This window comes from Populus alba, chromosome 6, assembly GCF_005239225.2.
Source record: "Populus alba chromosome 6, ASM523922v2, whole genome shotgun sequence".
In the NCBI taxonomy this organism is placed as follows: Eukaryota; Viridiplantae; Streptophyta; class Magnoliopsida; order Malpighiales; family Salicaceae; genus Populus; species Populus alba.
Window position 1 is genome coordinate 1,704,837 of NC_133289.1, and position 22,201 is coordinate 1,727,037.

Genomic DNA, 22,201 nt, shown 5'->3' on the forward strand with positions numbered 1-22,201 from the left:
GTAATAATCACATGAATCTAATTTGAAATTTGAGCCTCTACTCTATAGGTCATGAGTCCATTATCTATGGTTTCTGAATGACAAACTGGGTTTCATTAATATTGAGCTTAGCCCATGTTTTACAGGGCGTCTTAACTTACATGGCTATACCACGACTGCCTAGAAGCCCAGAGGCTAAAACAGGGTGCAAGCGACACATATTGCTTTGCTTTGGATCAAATATTATTCTTTCTAGTAGGAAAAAAAAATGAATAAACATGTTTTTTCATTATATTTTTTAATGTAAAAAAATATGATTATAAATAAAAAAAATTATTTATTCATTCAATTAAATAAATTGAGAATTATTTGTAATAGACTTATTTATACCAATAAATACAAAAAAAATCATATTTAATGTAAATAAATCTGATTATATTCTTTCATTCTAGTAGAATTATTTACACCAACAAATATATATATATATATATATATATATATATATATAATCATTAAGAATCTAATTATATAATCATAGTAGATATAAAATCTAACTCCAACCAAGTTTTATATTTAATTGGAGTGGTTGACTTGATTTACCTCAACTTGGTAAATTACTTGGATTTTTAAAAAAATTTATTCAATTGATATATCCTTTCTAACTTTTTTAACAAAAACAATATTATTTTATGATACATCTGAATTGATCCAATGATCTATAAATTGACATGATAAACCTTCTAACCCATAGAACATTTATATAAAACGTGAGAGAATAGGAATCCCATATTTTTCATTGTGAATTGCACAAGAATTTCACTCTCTTAATCAATAATAATAGTGTCTAGAGAGCAACTCATATAAATTTCCTAGTCGACAACTTTACATAATCTCATGTCAACAAATCACGAGAAGGAAGGGAACTGCTCACTTCAATAATTCTGTGATAAATTCAAGGGAGAATTCTTATCGCCAAGAACAATGATAGGATCATGGTAGTCCACATCCCATTATCTAAATGGATTATGCATGACCTAAATTTCTGACAGCGAAGCTTGGTAACGTTTACAAACAAAAGCCATCGACCAGTTACTGTCAGAAATTTAAGAAAATGAATGGAAAGGAGATGTTGAGATGCACTATCACTATACAAATAGCAATGATTATGGAGCTTTTAAAATCCCTTTTATTAATTTATTAAAAATCTTAACAACTCTTGAAATAAAAGATTGTTCCCACATGATCACCAACCTTATTGTATCTCATAAAATCTTAATAACGATGAAAGATCGAAGACCCAAAATGCAGCCAAAACTGACCCCAACATTTCAACATAGACAACTAGAGCTAGCTAGACAAGGTTATGACTTGAGCATGAGTAATGCTATTTTAATTTGATCATATCGACACCATACTAAAGCATCGACATTCTTGATGCTTTCACATGATTGTGCATGACGAGGGATTATCTTCACAGACATATTCACCTCTGCACGCATAGTAACCGCTTCTTTGGCAGCCATAGCCGCCGCCAAACCAACTATCATACACTGGCCTTCCGTAAGCTTCATAACATGGGGGTGCTGGCCTGCCATAGTCATGATAACATGGTCCTCCACTAATCCCTCGGTAGTGTTCAGCACAACATGTCCTTGGGTGGACTGGTTCAACAATAAGCGCTTTCGGCTTGGCTGGTCCTTTGGACTTGCCATTGCCATCAACTGTTTCTGGAGGCTTGTCCGATTGTTTGCTTGGTTTGGGCGCTGGTTTCTCTGGTGCTGGTGCTGGTGCTGGTGGTGCTGCTGCTGCTGCTGGTGGTGCTGCTGGTGTTTTGGGTTTCTCTGGAACCTTGATCTCAATGCTCTTGACAGCTTCACCTCCTTTATAGACTATCTTTTCCTTGATCTTTTCAGGACTGCAACATACCACAGTGATGGTCACTGTGCCTGCCTTCTTGTCATATATCTGGTTCTGAATTTCTCTTGTTCACAATCCACAAAAACAACTTAGCCACTTTCCTTTCATCTTAAATCAGCTCAAACTAAGTTATAATACATGGGGAAAGAGGCACTCACGAGGGATTCTACACAGTACTTTCTTGATTTTCTTGTGGCATTTCTCACATTCAAGGTCAACCTTGATCACCATTGTTGTGACTTTCTGCAAAAGGAGCACATAAAAACAAGGACATAATTTCTAAGCCATGAAGAATATTGAAAGGACCGGAACACTTTCTGACATGGAAGGATATTGATCAGTAAAGAGAATGAACAAGAAGATGAGGTCCATAGGGCCAAAAACAAGGACCACCACATAAAAAGAAGAAAAACCCAGATGAATGGGCTAAATAAAAGATAAATCTAAACCAAGAAAAGAAGAAGAAGGAAATTTATCATAATCCCCACATCCATCCATGCACATACCTTTTCAGCCATGGTTTTGTCGAAGCTTTGATCCGGACCTGATGAGATTATAGAATTGTGGGCAGGGTGAAGGAACAGACCGGAGGGTGAGAGGGAGATTGAGATGCCAAAAGGGAGGCTTATGAAGTTAAGACTCCGTTTATTTACTGAAACTAGTTTTTTTTTCAGAAAGTAAATTTTGGGGAAAGTGAATTTCAGAAAAAATGAATTTCGAGAAAGTATTTTTCGATGTTTGGTAGTGTAATGAAAAATGAGTTGGAAAACATTTTCCAGTGTTTGATTATATCATGGAAAATGAGCTGGAAAATAACTTATTAATATTTTATTTTTCTCAAGTTTATTAAAATAATGAGGAACAAATCTTAGAAATTAAAAGTTGAATGAGAATGAAATTGAAAAAAATATATAATTTCATAAATTATCTCAAATAAAATAAATAATAATCAAAATAATAGAGATCAAATCTAAAAAATTAAAAAAAATGAAATATGAAGAAATTAAAATAATAATAATCAACATTTCATAAATTATTTCAAATAAAATAAGTAACAATCAAAAGAACGAGGACCAAATTTGATAGATAAAAAATTTCAATAAAAATATGATAAGAAAAAAGCAAATAGCAATTATAAAAATAAGGACCAAAGTTAATATAAAAATAAAATTTTAAGAGATGAAATTGAAAAATAAATATTCAAAACAAAATATATATAGCAATCAAAAGTTTGAGAATCAAATTTGATATAATCAGCAAATAATGACATTTCTAAATTTTTCAAAACTTCCGGAAAGTGTTTCCCCCCCAAACTTTTCAGGAAAATACTTTCCTGAAAACCAAGCCAAATTTTTCTTTTACTGGAAAGTGTTTTCCATTGACCAACTTTTCTACTGGCAAACAAACACAAGAAAGTTTGGAAAGTGATTTCCTGGAAACCACTTTCCGGAAAACAAATAAAGCTAAAAGGAAAACACTTTCCTGAAAATCAAGTCAAATTTTTCTTTGACTGAAATTGACTGGAAAGTGTTTTCCGTTGATCAATTTTCCTAATGACAAACAAATACAGGAAAGTTTGGAAAATAATTTCCCGGAAACTACTTTCCGGGAAACAAACATGGCCTAAATTTTTCACAACTTCCGGAAAGTGTTTTCCCCCTAAATTTTTCAGGAAAACACTTTCCTGAAAACCAAGCTAAATTTTTCTTTTACTGGAAAGTGTTTTCCATTGACCAACTTTCCTACTGGCAAACAAACACAAGAAAGTTTGGAAAGTGATTTCCCGGAAAACAAACACAGCTAAAGGGAAAACATTTTCCTGAAAACCAAGACAAATTTTTCTTTGACTGAAATTGATTAGAAAGTATTTTCCGTTGACCGAAAAATGTATTTTGTTGATCAATTTTTCTAATAATAAATAAACACAAAAAAAGTTTTTTAAAATCTATTTTTGAAGAAATAAACATGGCCTCACAGGTCACAGCTGGAGTGGTAGAACTGTAGAAGTGTGAGACCATGGTTTAAATACCGTGCATCTAGAGGCCAATAAGAAGAGAACACGTGGGATTAGGTGTGGAGCCTGACGTAATATTGTCGTTCCATTTTTTATTGCTGACCCTCCAAACCTGCACATGCATGTGCTGGCCTTGATGGACACATCCTTCAATTTTGTTAATCATGTCGAAGGTTGCAGTGCATCCGACGGTGCATTAGTTTAGTCAAGTCAATAAATGAGCCATGCATGATGCAACCCCCATGACAACTGTACACGTGTCCCCAAAAAATTCCCCACATAAAATTAAAAATCTTCAATTAATATTTCCATGTCTCATGTTTAAAGGAATTTAGCCGGTGTTTGATCGTTGTTTCCTGATAAAAATAAAAGAGTAAAGATAATAAAAATACACTGAGGAGGCATAGAAAACTTGGATCATTGTATTTATTATTGTAAAAAGTATATAAATTTATTTTAAAATTATTACAAAAAAACTTTTTATTCTATATTCTTATTTTTATCCCCCGCCCTACACTAACACATAATTTTAAGTGCCCTAATTCTAACGAACTCCTCTGTTTCAAAACTTGAATTTATAGAGCAAAGTAATTAGTTGATTTACTTTATAAAAAAAAAGATAATACAAGGGAAATAATAAGTTGAGATACTTTTATTATTCTCTTTTTTATTTATATTTTTTTTAAAAATAAATCTTATAAAGTAACTAATAAAATATTACCAATTCCTATCATCACCCCAAACGACAAACATCTATATATTTATAAAGATATGAAAATGAGAAAGAAACCCAATGATTCACGTTCTCTAGTGATACATTAGGGATGGCCATAGTTTATTAAACCCGGCCCGGCCCGGCGGGTCAACCCGGGACCCGGTCGACCGGTGGCTGGACCGGTTCGGGTTTAATAAAAGACCGGCCTGTGGCAACAGCCCGGCCAAACCGGGCGACCCGGTGGGTCGACCCGGGACCGGGTGACCCGGACGAGACCCGGACAAGACCCGGGTTTTTTTTTTTTTTTAAAATATGGGATAAAAAAAATTGGTTTAAATATTTCAACTTAAAATGATAACATAGTATCTTTCAAAGTGGGGTTTAAAGCCCTTTCATATAATAACTCTATGTTTACATAAAAAAATCATGTTTTTTCAATGTGGGATTTGAAACCCATTAGTATATATACTCTATGTTCCCAAGGAAAAAATCATGTTTTTTCAATGTGGGATAAAAAACCTTTTGATTTAAATACTTCAACTTAAAGGGATAACATAGTATCTTTTCAATGTGAGATTTGAAGCCTTTCATATATATACTCTATGTTCCTATGAAAAAAAGTTATGTTTTTTCAATGTGGGATTTGAAACCCATTAGTATATATACTCTATGTTTCCAAGGAAAAGATCATGTTTTTTCAATGTGGGATAAAAAACCTTTTGGTTTAAATACTTCCACTTCAAGGGATAACATAGTATCTTTTCAAAGTGGGGTTTAAAGCCCTTTCATATATATACTCTATGTTTACATGAAAAAAATCATGTTTTTTCAATGTGGATTTGAAACCCATTGGTATATATCTTCTATGTTCCCATGAAAAAAGTTATGTTTTTTCAATGTGGGATAAAACATAGAGTATATATATGAAAGGGCTTCAAATCCCACATTGAAAAGATAATATGTTATCCTTTTAAGTTGAAGTATTTAAACCAAAAGGTTTTTTATCCCACATTGAAAAAACATGATTTTTTTCCTTGGGAACATAGAGTATATATACCAATGGGTTTCAAATCCCACATTGAAAAAACATGATTTTTTTCATGTAAACATAGAGTATATATATGAAAGGGCTTTAAACCCCACTTTGAAAAGATATTATGTTATCTCTTTAAGTTGAAGTATTTAAACCAAAGGTTTTTTATCCCACATTGAAAAAACATGATTTTTTCCTTGGGAACATAGAGTATATATACTAATGGGTTTCAAATCCCACATTGAAAAAACATGATTTTTCATGTAAACATAGAGTATATATATGAAAGGGCTTTAAACCCCACTTTGAAAAGATACTATGTTATCATTTTAAGTTGAAATATTTAAACCAATTTTTTTATCCCATATTTTACATGGATTTTTTCATATAAAATATTAATTTTTTTTAATCAACCCGGATAATCCGGGTTGACCCGGGTTAACCCGGGTTGACCCATGAAACCCGAGACCCGGCCCCTTGGCCGGGTCAACCTCCGGGCCGGGTTTAATAACTATGGGGATGGCTACCTCCTCATCCCTATGTGGGGACAACGAGAAGAAAGCTGACAACTTGGGGGTCCTGAAGTTGCGTCCGCCAACTTTCTTCTTCTTCTGGTTCTAATAATTAATGTCGGTGTACATACACTATTCATTTCTTCCGATCTTAAAATTAATAATTAAATAAATTTTTAATAATTTTAAAATTTGTAAACCTCAAACTAATAATTTATATAAAAACAAACTAGAGACTACTAAATAAGCTACACTCCTCAAAATTTTACATTATAATAAACTGTATTTTAAAAAAATTAAATTTTTATTTTATATATTTTTAAATTATTTTGATATTTAAGAGTAAAAAATAAATCTTAAAAAAATAAAAAATAAAAATAAAAAAATTTATTCTAATATATTTCAACAATATAGTTTCTTTTTTATGTTTGTTGTTAAATATAAATATATATATATATATATATATATATATATATATATATATTAAGAAATTTACTACTTAAATATATTTTAAAAAAGTATTATAAAAAAACCACCATTGCCGAAGCTCTAACACTTTGGAAGAAAACATTCAAAAGGAGAAAATCCGAGGACTTTGAGCATAAAAAACAAAGAGGCTCAACTAGACGAAACAAGCCATCAACATTGACTAAGCAAATTAAGGCGTGCATCATCTAGACGAAAGAGGTCAAAACAGCAGCAGCATCATCACAAAAGGGATGATATTATAAACACAGCAACAGTACTAAGGTCCATCATGACCACTGGATTTGCATCCAACGGTTGATGCTGGGCCATGACTCTACAGGTCATGAAAGTAGAGAATCCAAGGAAAGCCATGGACCGATCCATTATATATGCTGGGTTTCATTAATATTGAGCTTAGCCCATCTCTTCCATGGCTAGACCACGACTGCCTCGAAACCCAGAGGCTAAAACAGGGCTACAAGTAAGGTACCTTATGCAGTTTATTCCAGCTACCACTTCGTCGTGGGTAGATATTATTTTTTTTTAGTAGAAAAAATAAATATATAGGTTTTTTATTATATTTTTTAATGTAAGAAATTCCTGATTATAAATAAATAAATAAAACTATGTATACATTCAATTAAATAAATTGAGAATTATTTTTGTACTAATAAAAAAAAATCATTAACAATAACAAAAAGACTAGACTTGAAAATTTAAGAGATAGATGTAAATTAAAATATTTAATCTAGTAGAATGAAACATGTACCTGGTTGTGTTTATAACTTTGTTCATTAGACTTAATATTCTATTTAATTAAATAATAATAGAAATTAACACACATTAAAATGATTGAATAAAATAATAAATAAAATTGATACAGGGTTGCATAAATTATATAAAAAAAATATTATCATGGAAAAACCAACTAAAAGCTAAATAAGTAATTTAATTGCGGTTGATTTTTTTATTATTATTAAAGCCTATCGTTTTATTATTACAACAATGATGTTAACCCGGTTAAGTTTTGATAGAAATTTACAAGTAAATTAAGTAATTTAAAATTTAATCTGATTAATCAGGTTTAGTCATATCAATTTTTTTTTATTTTTCAACTTGAAACTTAATCCGAGTTAACCTTTAAGGTCTCATATTTTATGAATCAACCAACAGGGCTATTACTACTGTACAAGTCAATGGAGATTTCCATCGCTTCCTTGCATTTTCATTGACAGCTCGCTAACCTATCCCATGGAAGCATTCTTCTCCTGTCATCCTCGCCAATTAATTAATGTGTAAAGGAGGGTAGAAAAGAAACGAGTCAAATAAAGTCAACCAATGATAATATCTCCAGATTAAGAGAGCTTTACGTACATGGCTTCGTATAAAACTATGTATACATCATGAAAAGGAAGTTGATAAAGGGATTATAAATTCAAACTCCAAGTACGTACAATCCTACTTTATAGAATATATAATAATCCAAATTTCATCATCTCGTATGGATCATGAGGCATGGCTGAGCTTGCACCATTTTTTCCAGGAAACAAGCATGCTCGCGTTTACACCACAGAAGCAATCAAACGATCAAGGATTGAAGAAAGCAATTGAAAGTGAAAGAAACGGAGGTGCACGCACCAGCACCAGCACCAGCACCATCACCGTCACCTTGGAAAATGGAGCCTTTTGCTTTTATTTGCAATAATTGTAACTTTGACTTGACGCCAAACATGGAAGAAGCCATCAACAATGGAAAAACTGTGAGCATTGACTTGAAAATACTAGCTAGGCACAAAGTCGTGCATCATCACAAAAGGGATGATATTACAAACAGAACGACACAAAGGCCCATCATGACCACTGGATTTGAATCCAACGGTTGATGCTGGACGTTGACTCAAACCATCGGTCTTCTGAACTTTCCCTTTACATGATTTTGCATGCCGGGGAATAGTCTTCATAAAAATATTCACATCTACACACATAGTAACCCCTACTTCGGCAACTACAGCCACCAACTGCCCATATATCACACACTGGTACATAACATGGACGTGTTGGTATACAAAAGTCTTGATAACATGGTCCTCCACTAATCCCTTGGGAGCATTCAGCACAACATGTCCTTCGGGGTGTTGGGCACTCATTATGCGGTTTAGGCTGTGTCTTTGGAGGCGGTTTAGGCTGTGTCTGTGGCTGTGGCTGTGTCTTTGGAGGGTCATCCTTCGGAGGCGGCTTGATGATCTCAATGCACTTGACACATTCACCTCCTTTGCAGTATATTTTTTTCTTGATCTTTTCAGGACAAGAACCCACCACAGTGATTGTCACTGTATTTTTCTTCTGGTCATATGTCTGGTTCTGGATTTCTATTGTTCATTAATTAACATCATCAAATCCACAAGACTTAGTCACTTCCTTTGGTAATAAAAACAACTCAAACCTAGCACTGTTCTTAAAGATAAAATAGAAAGACTCACGAGGAATAGCACACAGCACTTTCTTGATTTTCTTGTGGCATTTTTCGCATCCAAGGTCAACCTTAATCACCATCGTTGTGACTTGCTGTAACGATAGTAGTTAATTAGTGCATGCATTTCATATAGGACCTCACCATGATTAATCCCAATAGAAAACATAAAAAAACGTCGTCATGATAAATTTATAGACAGAAAGATTGGATGAACTCCAAACATGTTCTGACATGAAAGAATCCGCTGTAGAGATTATATATCAAGAACTTGTACATATATAGGACCTCCACGTAAAAAGAAGAAAAGCCAAAGAGGATGCATTAAAAGATAAAATCAACACACACAAATATATATATCATACCGTTTCTACCATGGTTTTGTGTATGCTTTGATCCGATGAGACGATGGAAATATTAAGAGTACATATACATATATAGTGGTGGGAGAGGGAGGGGGCGGTGGCCTAATTTAATTAAGATAAATGCATGGTGACATCATAAGCAGGTGGAGACATGTGAGGCCTTAATTTAGTTTGTCCGTTCATTTTTAGACCAATAAGATGAGGAAATGTGGACATGAGAGTGGAAACTTGATGCAGCCATCGTAAACATCGTAGCTGCTGACCCAACAAACTTTCATCAGCAAGAGATGGTTTTGATGTGCACATCTCACCTTCTATATATATATATATTCTTAAAAAATTGTATTAAAAAAATATTTTTTTTTATTTTTAATATCAACACATCAAAATATTAAAATAAATTAAAAATATTAAATTAATATCTTTCCCACTTAAACACAAATATATATATATATATATATATATATATATATATATGTGTGTGTGTGTAAAAATAAAAATAAAAAACATCCTCTTGAGCATTTATATTGATTTGAAAAGAAGAAAGAGACACAAGACGATGATAAATGAATGGTGCTACAAAAGATTAAAGGGGTGGCTATCTGCCAATCGCTATCTGCCAAATTTTAGAAGGAGGTGATGTAATAATCACACCAATCAATTTTGAAATCCATTGTCTATGTTTTCTCCATGACTACTGGAAAAACAGGGCTGAACCACCACCTTATTTGTACTAATAAATAAAAAAACAAATCATTACCAATAATTAAGGATTAAATTTGAGAAATCAAAAGATTGATATAAATCAAAATATTTAATCTAGTAATATAAACCATGTACCTGATTGTGTTTAATGAATTTATTTATTAGACTTAATATTCTATTTAATCAAATGATAATAGAAATTGACACACACAAAAATAATTGAATAAAAATTTTAAAAAATAATTTATACACAATTGCTCCTATTAAAAGAAATAAAATTATCATTTTATGTGAAAACTAAGTACAAATTAATTAATCGAGTTAATTGCGGCTGATTTTTATTATTAAAGCATGTCGTTTTATTATTTAAAACAATAATGTTAACCCAGTCAAGTTTTAATAGAAATTGATCGAGTAAATCAAATAATTAAAAATTTAATTTAATTAATCAAGTTTAGTCATATCATATTTTTTTTTCAACTTGAAATTTAAAAGTTAACTTTTTAAGTAAAACATTTTAACTATTACTACTGTACAAGTCAATGGAGATTTCCATAACGCCTTCAAAATCTCCATTGCTTCCTTACATTTTCATTGACAGCTCGCTAACCTATCCCATGGTAGCATTCTTCTTCTGTCATCCCCACCAATTAATTAATGTGTAAAGGAGGAAACGAGTCAAATAACGTCAACCGATGACAATATATCTCCAGATTAAGAGAGCTTTACAGGGACCAACAGGTGTGTGGCTCAAGTGCTGAAGGGGCAGCTCTCCTTCCTTCGAACCCCGGTTCGAGTCCAAGTGGGAATAAGATTGGAGAGTTTGCTCCCTTTCTATTTTTTTTGGATCTTTTCTGTGCGGTATCCTTGTCACCCCCCGCGGTGCCTTACCTGCTCACTAGGGCTTGCAGGATGTTCAGTGGGCCGTGGCATTAGTCGTGGTGCGCGTAAGCTGGCCCGGACACCCACGTTATCAAAAAAAAAAAAAAAAAAAAACAGAAAGTTTTACATGGCCTCATATAAAACTATACATCATGAAAAGGAAATTGGTCTTCGATTATTATGTATGCTGATAAAGGGATTACTAATTCTTCTCTCCAAGTACAATCCTAATTAATTTATAGAATATATAATAATCAAAATTGCATTATCTCGTTTGGATCATGAGATATGGCTGAGCTTGCACCATTTTTTCCAGGAAACAAGCATGCTCACGTTTACACTACGGAAGCAATCAAACGATCAAGGATTGAAGAAAGCAATTGAGGCCTATTTGTTTGCTGAAAAATAGATTTTTTTTTAAAAAGTAAATTTTAAAAAAATAAATTATTTTTTGATATTTGGCAGTGTAATAAAAAATAAGTTGAAAAAATACTTTCCAATATTTGGTAATGTCATGAAAAAATGAGATAAAAAAAACTTATTAATTTTTTATTTTTTTCAAGTTTATTAAAATAATGAGGAACAAATCTTACAAATTAAAAAGTTGAATGAGAATGAAATTAAAAAAATATATAATTTCATAAATTATTTCAAATAAAATAAAGAATAATCAAAATAATAGAAATCAAATCTAAAAAATAAGAAAATTGAAAGATGAAGAAATTAAAATAATAATAATAAATATTTTATAAATTTGTTTCAAATAAAATAAATAACAATCAAAAGAATAAGGATCAAATTTGATAGATAAAAAAATTAATTAAAAAATAATAAGGAAAAAGCAAATAACAATTATAAAAATTAGGACCAAAATTAATATAAAAATTAAATTCTAAATGATGAAATTGAAAAAAAAAATATTCAAATAAAAAAAATATATATATATATAGCGATACAAAATTTGACGAGCAAATTTGATATAATTAACAAATAATATGATATTTTATAAATTTTTCATAACTTCTTGAAAGTGTTTTTTTCCCAAAATAAAGAAAAACACTTTCCTGAAAACTAAACTTAATTTTTTTTTATTGGAAAGTATTTTTTATTGATTGAAAATTATTTTTTTTAATTAATTTTTCTAATAACAAATAAATTTAAAAAAATTATTTCTTAAAATTATTTTTCAAGAAATAAACACAGCCTGAAAATGAAAGAAACGGAGGTGCACGCACCAGCACCATCACCATCACCTTGGAAAATGGAACCTTTTGCTTTTGTTTGCAATAATTGTAACTACGTACGTGACCCTACACCAATATTCATTATATATCTCACCAACCTTCTTGACCTTACTGTTTAATCACAGAGGATGGTCTCCCTGCGTAAAATCTTATAAATTATATGAGTTTATTCATAAGGTTTTATGGAATGAAAAATATATTATCAATTAATTAACAAAATTTGCATGGGGATAATACCATAGCCAGTCTTTAGACGTCCCGCAAAACATGTTGCTTACTGACTGTGTCCACCGGGAAGCAAATTCCCATATTTGAAACAAATAATAGCACCTTGGAAGAAAACATCCAAAGGGACAAAATCCGAGGACTATACAAAGATAAGATAGCATAAAAAACAAAGAGTAGGTAGTAAAGCCTCCCATATTTGCTGACCAAACATGTAAGAAGCTATCAACAATTAAAAAATTGTGACCATTGACTTGAAAATACTAGCTAGGCACAAAGTCGTGCATCATAACAAAAGGAAATATATTTAAACACAAAATATTGAGTATATATATATATATAGAATGATTACCCATAGAATGATTACCTCCCCTCCCCCTAGGTATATAGAATGATTACCTAGGAGGGAGGGGAGGTAATCATTTATGGGTAATCATTCTATATATATATATATATATATGGAGTGGGGAGGGGAGGGGGATAATCATTCTATGTATATATATATAAGGGAGAGGGGGTAATCATTCTATGTGTATATGCATAGAACCATTCTATGCATATACACATAGAATGATTACCCCCTCTCCCTTATATATATATATATATACATAGAATGATTACCCCCTCCCCTCCCATTCTATGTATATACATAGAATGGGGGGAGGGGAGGGGGTAATCATTCTATGTGTGTGTATACATACACACACACACATAGAATGATTACCCCTCCCCTCCCTATATATATATATGGGGAGGATTGTTTCTTAAAACTATTCAAAATAAAAAATCAATATATGTATAAAAATTGTTTGATATATTTATACCATGAAAAAAAAAATCAATATAAAGTACGGTGATTTTAAAAAAACCAACCTATTTATATTATCTAACTTGACTCAACCGTTAAGGTCAGATTATATAAATATTATAAATGATAACTAATTAAAAAAATTTTAAAAATAGATATTACAAGTAAGGAAATTCAACCTAGCATGTATATATTCTATAACAATAAACTTAAATATTTGTTGGTTATATATCTTGTATTTATTTTTATTTTTTTGCAATTGATTCTTTCATTTTAGTTCATTAATTTAGTTGATGTATTAAGTCTAAATTATTTGTTAAAAATTATAAAAAAATATTTAAGCTAATTTATTGAGCATAAATATGAGTTCTAATTAAACTCAATCTATAAAAATTAACAAAATAAACTTAATTTGTAAATGTATATAATATTCATAAAATATTTAACCTAGTCAGATATATCTTATGACTCGATTGGATATAAATAAAATTAAATAAGTGAAATTTACAAAACATTAAAATTATGTTACTTCACGCTAATCATATTTATGAACACCACTAATATAAAGGTTGAATTGTATATATCCTAAGGTACATTAGTTTGGTGATGTTCAATTACGCTCAATGCACGCCCACCCCCTGCACATGGCATGTTTCCAAGTGCTTTATAAAATATTAATGAGGTATTTAAAAAATATGATAATGGTTGTAATTTAAAATGTTTATTTTTGTTTAAAATTATATCAAAATAATATATTTTTTAAAAATTTTAAAATTATTTTAACATTAGTACATTAAAATGATCTGAAAATAATAATTTTAAACAAAAAATAAAGAAAAAAAATTATATTATGATTTTTTATATATAATTGTGATTTTTTAAAATATTTCATGCAGTGATTTTTTAAAATATATATATATTCTTAAAAAAATATTAACTAATAAATTTTTTTATTGTTGATATTAACACATCAAAATATTAAAATAAATTAAAAATATTAAATTACCATCTTTCCATCTTAAAAACAATTATATATATATGAAAAAAAAATCCTCCTAAGCATTTATATCGATTTGAAAAGGAGAAAGAGACTGAAGAGGTGAGGCGACGATGTTAAATGGTGCTACAAAAGAATAAGAGCTTGTTTGGTTATGCGACTGCGGCTGTGTTTTATTTAAAATATAGTTTGCAGCTATTTGATAAAAAAAAATTGATTTACTATTCATTAGGCCCCATTTAATTTCTGCGTTAGAAACATAGAAAAAAAAAAAACAACAATTTCTTACTTTTTTCACTGTTCATGTTAATTGCACTGTTCAATAAACAGTGCAATTAACATGAACAGTGTTACACTGTTCATGTGAATAGTGCAAAATAATTGCACTGTTCACTTAAAAAATAGTGAACAGTACAATTCTCTTGCATTGTTCACCTGCCTGCGTGAACTTTTTTTTTAAAAAAAAAAAAAAATAGTTTAAAGTGGATTTTATACCTGATAATATTTTATTTAATTTTATTATATGCTAAAAATATTATGAAAATTATAGTTTTGTCGGATGTATTTCGTACGTAATGGAATTATAAATGGTTTCATGGAATAATAAAAAATATTTTATATAAAGTATGATTTATTTTATGATATAATAACAATAGTTAAATTCACAATATTTAAATTAAAAATCATCAGTATTAATATATATTTTTAAAATTATTTTATAACCTCAATTTTAAAAACATTATTAACCAAACACATTAAATTATTTTTTCTTTAACTTCAATTTTAATTATAGTTTTAATTAAACATCTATTTTTTTAAATCAATCTCAACTAAAAATATTTTTTATAAAATAATTTTTTTAAATTATAACCATAACAGTTATGTAATACTAAACACAGTCTAATGGGGTGGCTATCTGCCAATTGCTATGTGTGGGCACAAGGGAGGGAGGTTAAGAAAAAAAATTGTGGGGTCCAGAAATTGTCCATAAGTGCAAAACTACAAAAGAAATTATCCAATCAATCCAGCGTCCTATCCTATTATTGTCAATTTACAATTATTGTCAATTTACAGTGTCGTGGAACTAAAAAAAAAAAAAGTGATTTTACTTTGAAATTTATGCCACCACGGGTCATGGAAGACATTTTTCGGTACCAAAAACTATTTTTTACACACACACCACACACACACACACACACACACACATATATATATTATATATATAGATTATTTTATGTGTTGTGCTTATATGAATAATAAATTTTAAAAAATAAAATAAAAATATATTATTTTGATATATTCGTAAGTAAAAAGAACATTAAAAAGTAACCGCTACTATACTCTCAAACATCCTCAGAATAATGTTTATTATTGTGATTCATTGTGTTTTAAGAGTGTTTTTAGTTTAAAAATACATTATAATAAAAAAAATTTGATTTTTTTTTATTTTTGACATCAAAGTATTAAATTCATCAAAATATATTAAAAAAACCAATTTAATATTGGTCCAAAAAAACCAATTTAATGTTCAATCACTCCCTTATTATAGCATCTTTTTAATCCAATCCCAATCCAAAAAAAGTCTTTCACATTAGCCCATAATTGGTCTTCAAACTTTAAGAATCTTGTAATTAGGTCCCTCGAATTAAACCTGCAAACTCAGGTCAGAATCCTTCTCGCGGCAAAATTCTTTACTTTCACGTTTAGATATTCAAACGGGAATATCTTGAGTTTCTGATATTGAAATCAAACGATTCAAAAACCCAAATTCATCTACGCATCCAGGACTACAACTTTGATGAAAAATTCGAAGTGAGATAAAATTGTTTTGAAGAATAGAATCTAGCATCAATCTGGTTAGTAAAAAAAGGATCTCCTGATCTAATTCAAGAAACTGACAATGTCAAACATCCCAAAGTGTAGGTCAATTCTTCAACATGTCATGAGTGACAGAATATAACCGGGATGGTTAGATATTGCACGAAACCAAGTCAGAATCAAAACTTAAGTTGGAACAAAAAATTGCGACAGCAGCAGAATTAGTTTTTTAGTGCAACTTCTGAGAGATTTATTTAACCTTAAAGCTTATATAACAAAGGAAGGAATTTCACATTATAAAGACTTCTAATTAGCCTAAGAATCCTAACAATTTTGACAGTAGAGGGGAAGGATAAAGAGAGCCGAAGACGACTGAAACAGGGTTCGAAAAACATTTTTCTTTTTTGCTTTTGTCAATTTCTGAACAACCTTGAACTAAACTTCTGCCTTCGATTAAAAAGTGATATACACCATCTCTATTAACACATAGGATCCAAAAATGAGTAACAACAGTGATAAAGATATTTTGATCATATAATATATTAAAAAAATTAAAATACAATATTTATATAAATAACCAGTAATTTCTTTTCTATTGATGTTAAGTTTTTATTATTGAAATAATAAATTTTGTTAATGTTTTTTTTTGTTGTCAAACTGTGTGTTTAAAAAATAATAATTTTTTTTACTTCAAATTAATTTTTTGTGTGTTTTTGAATCATTTTGATATACTAATGTTAAAAATAAATTTTTAAAAATAATATTAAAAACCATAACCAATAATTTCTTCCATGGCTAGAGATAGAGAATCCAAGGAAAGCCATGGACCGATCCATTATCTATGCTGGGTTTCATTAATATTGAGCTTAGCCCATCTCTTCTATGGCTAGACCATGACTGCCTCGAAGCCCTAGAGGCTAAAATAGGGCTGCAAGTAAGGTACCTTATGCAGTTTATTCCAACTACCATTATGTCGTGGGTAGATATTATTTATTTTAGTAGAAAAAAAAAAAAATATATATATATATATAGGTTTTTTATTATATTTTTTAATGTAAGAAATTCTGATTATAAATAAATAAATAAAAACTATGTATACATTCAATTAAATAAATTGAGAATTATTTATACCAATAAAAAAAAAATCGTTAACAATAACTAAAGACTAAACTTAAAAAATTAAAAGATAGATTAGATAAAAATATTTAATCTAGTAACATGAACCATGTACTTGGTTGTGTTTTGATAACTTTATTTATTAGTTTTAATCTTTTATTTAATTAAACAATAATAGAAATTGGCACAGGCGAAAATGATTGAATAAAATAATAAATAAAATTTATATAGGGTTATAGAAATTATATATAAAAAATATTATAATTATATAAAAAAAACCAACTAAAAACTATAAATAATCAAGTTAATTCATGTCGTTTTTATTATTTAAAACAATAATGTTAACCCAATTAAGTTTTAATAAAAATGCATCAAGTAAATCAAATTATTAATAACATAGTCGGATAACAATTTTAGTCACATAAATATTTTGTTTTTGCTTCATCTTGACATTTTTAAATAAAAAATTTTATGAATCAACCAATAAGGTATAATTAACAACTATTACTACTGTACAAGTCAATGGAGATTTCCATAACCCCTTCAAAATCTCCATTGCTTCCTTACATTTTCATTGACAGCTCGCTAACCTATCCCATGGTAGCATTCTTCTTCTGTCATCCCCACCAATTAATTAATGTGTAGAGGAGGAAACGAGTCAAATAACGTCAACCGATGACAATATATCTCCAGATTAAGAGAGCTTTACATGGCTTCATATAAAACTATATATATATACATCATGAAAAGGAAATTTGTCTTCGATTAAATATATAATAATCCAAATTTCATTATCTGGTTTGGATCATAAGGCATGGCTGAGCTTGCTTCCAGAAAAAAATACACCACAGAAGCAATCAAACGATCAAGGATTGAAGAAAGCAATTGAAACTGAAAGAAACGGAGGTGCACGTACCATCACCGTCACCATGGAAGTGGGGTTTTGGGGGGTTTTTATTTTATTATATTTTGCATGAATAGCTAGTTTGGCTATCATTTGATCAAATCTAGTACAGCTACTTTTTAAAAATATTTTTTATTTAAAAATATATTAAAATTATATATATTTTTTATTTTTTAAAAATTATTTTTAAAATTAATGTATCAAAATGATCTAAAAACACCAACAAAAATTAATTTGAAGCAAAAAAATTAAAAAAATTCTATATTTTTCAAAAATAATTTTGAAACGCAAAAATAGAGTTAAAATAAGGTTTTGAGTTTTTATTTTATTATTTTTAGTCTGGTTAGAAATATGATATCACAACGTATGGTGCAATTTATGTTTTTAAATTAAAAATATATTTTAATATTTTTTATTTGAAAACACGAGTTCCACTGTAATTATATGTGCATTTCAAACATCAACTTTTAATATATTTTGTTTTTTATTTAAAAAGTGTATTTAAAAAAAATTAATTTTTTTTATATTTTTCATATAGTTTTAATTATTTTGATATTAAGAATAATTTTATTTTTTAAAAAATATTACTTAAATATATTTTAAAACAAAAATAATATTATAAGAAAACTATCAGTGAGGAAGTACGGTCGAATGGTGTTGTTTCTGGGCATTTCATCCGGCAACAAATGACGAGAGAATAGATGGAGAGGGGTTTTTTTAAACAAATAATAGCACTTTGGAAGAAAACATCCAAAGGGACAAAATCCTAGGACTATACTATACAAAGGCCCAAACATCATGACCACTGGATTTGAATCCAATGGTTGATGCTGGACGTTGACTCAAACCATCGGTCTTCTGGATAGTCTTCATAAACACATACACTTCTGCTCTTGATCTTTTCCTTGATCTGGACCTACCAAGAAAAGAAAAGAAGAAGAAGGAAATATATCAAAATCCCCACATCCATCTATGCACATACCTTTTCAGCCATGGTTTTGTCGAAGCTTTGATCTGGACCTGATGAGATGATAGAAGAGCAGAGCGAAGGAACGGACCAGAGGGTGAGAGGGAGATTGGGATCCAAAAAAGAGGCTTATAAAATTAAGATTGATCACAACTTAAGTAGTAAGGTGTGAGGACATGGTTTGATTACCGTGCATCTAGAGGCCAATAAGAAGAGAACACGTGGGGTTGGGTGTTGAGCTTGACGTATAATATTGTCGTTGCATTTTTAATTGCTGACCCTCCAATCCTGCACATGCATGTGCTGGCTTTGATGGACACATCTCACCTTCAATTTTGTTAATCATTTCGAAGGTTGCAGTGCATCCTACGGTGCATTAGTTTAGTCATGTCAATAAATGAGCCATGCAACCCCCATGACAACCGTACAGGTGTCCCTAATAAATTCCCCATAAAAAATTAAAAATCTTCAATTAATATTTCCGTATCTCATGTGTAAAAGAATTTAGCCGGCGTTTGATTGTTGTTTCCTGAAAAAAAAAAAAATTGAAGACCCATAGGAACACATGAATTATTGTATTTATTATATTACCATGAAAATGAAAAATGAAAAATTAGAAACCCAAGTCGTAAAGCAAGTAGCTCATTGTTGTAAGAGCTCGACGTCACGACAACCCTCCCCAGGAACGAGGATTCCATGTTGGGGTTTTTGTTTTATGAAAAAAAGAGTTGCCACCTAGTATTATGGTTATTATAAAATCTAACTGGTTTTTTAAAGATTCTAAGACAATAGACTGGTTGCGTAAAAGGAAGGTATTGACACCCCTAATACGTCATATTTAAAGTAAGTTACTTGGTGTTTGGTTTGGTTTGCCTTGCTATGGTGTTGGTGTTCTCTAATCAATTTTTCTATGAAAGGTTTACTATGATGAATAGGCTTGAGTTCAAAGTCTAAAAGTAAGAACCCTTAGCCAATATAGATTATGCTTTTAGATATGTTTGTAGAGTCCTAAAAAGAACTGATGTAAATCTCTTAAAATCTGTATTTGATCTGAAATAAATTTATAACCTCTGAATTAAAAGATATGTAAGATAGAAATCTAAGAAGATTCAATTTGCTTTAAAAGCTCATTTTTTTCTTAGTATTTTAAGTATTTGCGACTTGTAAATCACAAGGAAAAGAGAAAAACATTTAGAAATCTAAAGAAATTCAGAGTGTTTTTAAAAGTCTATTTTTTCCTTAGTGTTTCATACTCTCACGGCTCGTAAACTATGGAGTCAAAAAAAATTGAAATGTTCTCAATTATAATCGAGGCTTTTTTCAAGGATGTGTGATAACTTATTATTATTAATCCTAGGAAAATATTTTGGATAGTAACCACTTGAAATTTCTTTATCTAAACATTAACATCGAATAATAACAAGTTAGTCCCCATAATATTTTGGATATTTATCCCTTTGGGATTTTTTTATCCAAACATTAACTGTGAATAATACATAAATTCCTCAAAAAATAAGATTTTTGTATTTTTTTAGAATATTGGTCAATACCCTTTTGAGTCTTACAAATATGTTATAAAATCCAGAATACAAGAAAATATTTTTTTTTTTGTTTAAGAAATCCTTGTTAAAACACATTTTCTTTCAAACTTTGAATATTTGTTTTGTTTTCTTAAAACGAAATTCAAAACATGTTATGGTATTAGCCGTATGCAACATACAAGAAAACATTTATTTTTTACACACACACACAAACCAATAATATTGTTGTTTTTTTAGGGGCTGGGTCAAGCTCAGCCCATGTGGCTGGGCTGAACCCAGTAGGTCTAGCCGATCACTGGCCCAAACCAGCAACCTGGTTGGGCAAAAAGCATGCGTGAGTTTCCTCATACGTGCCTTGGCTGATCACTATTCAAGTGAATTAAATTTCACTTAAACGGAAACAAAATGCACTAGGATTTATGTAGATGCTGGGAATGACAAACCTGGAGGTGGAAATGAAGAAGCTACAGCAAAGTTAAAGGCGTCATGGCTAATCTGTCTGTGTTCTTTTGTTTCAACCTTTTTCCTTTTGTTCTATGTTTGTCTGTCTTTTTTTTTTTCCTCTACTTCTTCATCCCTCTCTATCTACTCTCCCTTGTTCTATAGATTTTATTTGTAGGGAGGAAAGACCGAAAGGCAGTCCCTGCTTCTCTCTTGTTTCTCTTCTTTTTTTTTTTTGTTAATTTTTCAACAATCACGAACTAAACTCCTACATATAGTTCAAGAGGGATACATTCCATCTCCAGCACATGAGGTCCAAAAATAAGTAACAACAATGTATATTTTTTATTATTTTCAAATGCTGGTATCAAGAATAAATCTTAAAAATAAAAATTATATATTTTATTTTAATATAGTTTCAAGTAAAAAATAATTTTAAAAAGTAATATTTTACGCCAAAATTTCATAAGAAGGGAACGTAATAATCACATGAATCTAATTTGAAATTTTGTGCCTCTACTCTACATGTCATGAGTCCATTATCTATGCTTTCTGAATGACAAGCTGGGTTTTATTAATATTGAGCTTAGCCCATGTTTTACAGGGCGCATTAATTAGCTCATCACTTCCATGTTTTACAGGACTGCCTAGAAGCCCAGAGGCTAAAACAGGGCTGCAAGCAACACATATTGCTTTGCTTTGGATCAAATATTATTCTTTATAGTTGGGAAAAAAAAATGAATAAACATGTTTTTTTCATTATATTTTTTAGGTAAAAAAATCTGATTATAAATTAAAAAAATTATGTATTCATTCAATTAAATAAATTGAGAATTATTTGTAGTAGACTTATTTTGTACCAATAAATACAAAAAAAAAAAATCATATTTAATGTAAAGAAATCTGATTATATTTTTTTATTCTAGTAGAAACAAATGCAAAAAATATCTTTAAGAATCTTATTATATAATCATAGTTGATATTATATATATATATATATATATATATATATATATTAATTGGAATGGATGTTGACACGATTAACCTAGATGATGAGACTCAACTTGGTAAATTACTTGG

At 29.9% G+C, this 22,201-nt stretch overlaps 2 protein-coding genes across 3 annotated transcripts; both read right to left on the reverse strand.

The window, feature by feature from the left end:
* Window positions 1-1,142: 1,142 nt before the first annotated feature.
* Window positions 1,143-19,296, reverse strand: LOC118052898 (uncharacterized). 2 transcript variants are annotated; one of them, XM_035063990.2, is made up of 3 exons: window positions 19,155-19,296; window positions 2,055-2,139; window positions 1,143-1,958 (listed from the first exon to the last, which is right to left on the reverse strand). In XM_035063990.2, exons 1-3 carry the CDS (start codon window positions 19,164-19,166, stop codon window positions 1,420-1,422), a joined length of 636 nt encoding a protein of 211 aa, XP_034919881.1. In that variant the 5' UTR covers window positions 19,167-19,296; the 3' UTR covers window positions 1,143-1,419. The 2 variants fall into 2 exon arrangements, with proteins under 2 accessions (XP_034919881.1, XP_034919880.1); XM_035063989.2 differs by lacking the exon at window positions 19,155-19,296 and adding an exon at window positions 2,403-2,549.
* LOC118052902 (uncharacterized) lies at window positions 8,308-9,610 on the reverse strand. Its single transcript, XM_035063996.2, has 3 exons — window positions 9,474-9,610; window positions 9,119-9,203; window positions 8,308-9,007 (listed from the first exon to the last, which is right to left on the reverse strand). The coding sequence occupies exons 1-3, from the start codon at window positions 9,483-9,485 to the stop codon at window positions 8,565-8,567; spliced, it is 540 nt and encodes a 179-aa protein (XP_034919887.1). The 5' UTR covers window positions 9,486-9,610; the 3' UTR covers window positions 8,308-8,564.
* Window positions 19,297-22,201: the final 2,905 nt, after the last annotated feature.

Coding starts and splice junctions, on each gene's coding strand:
- LOC118052902 (XM_035063996.2), bottom strand. Junction 9,008..9,118: donor AGTGCTGTGTGCTATTCCTC/GTGAGTCTTTCT, acceptor AATGAACAATAG/AAATCCAGAACCAGACATAT.
- LOC118052898 (XM_035063990.2), bottom strand. Junction 1,959..2,054: donor AGTACTGTGTAGAATCCCTC/GTGAGTGCCTCT, acceptor TGTGAACAAGAG/AAATTCAGAACCAGATATAT.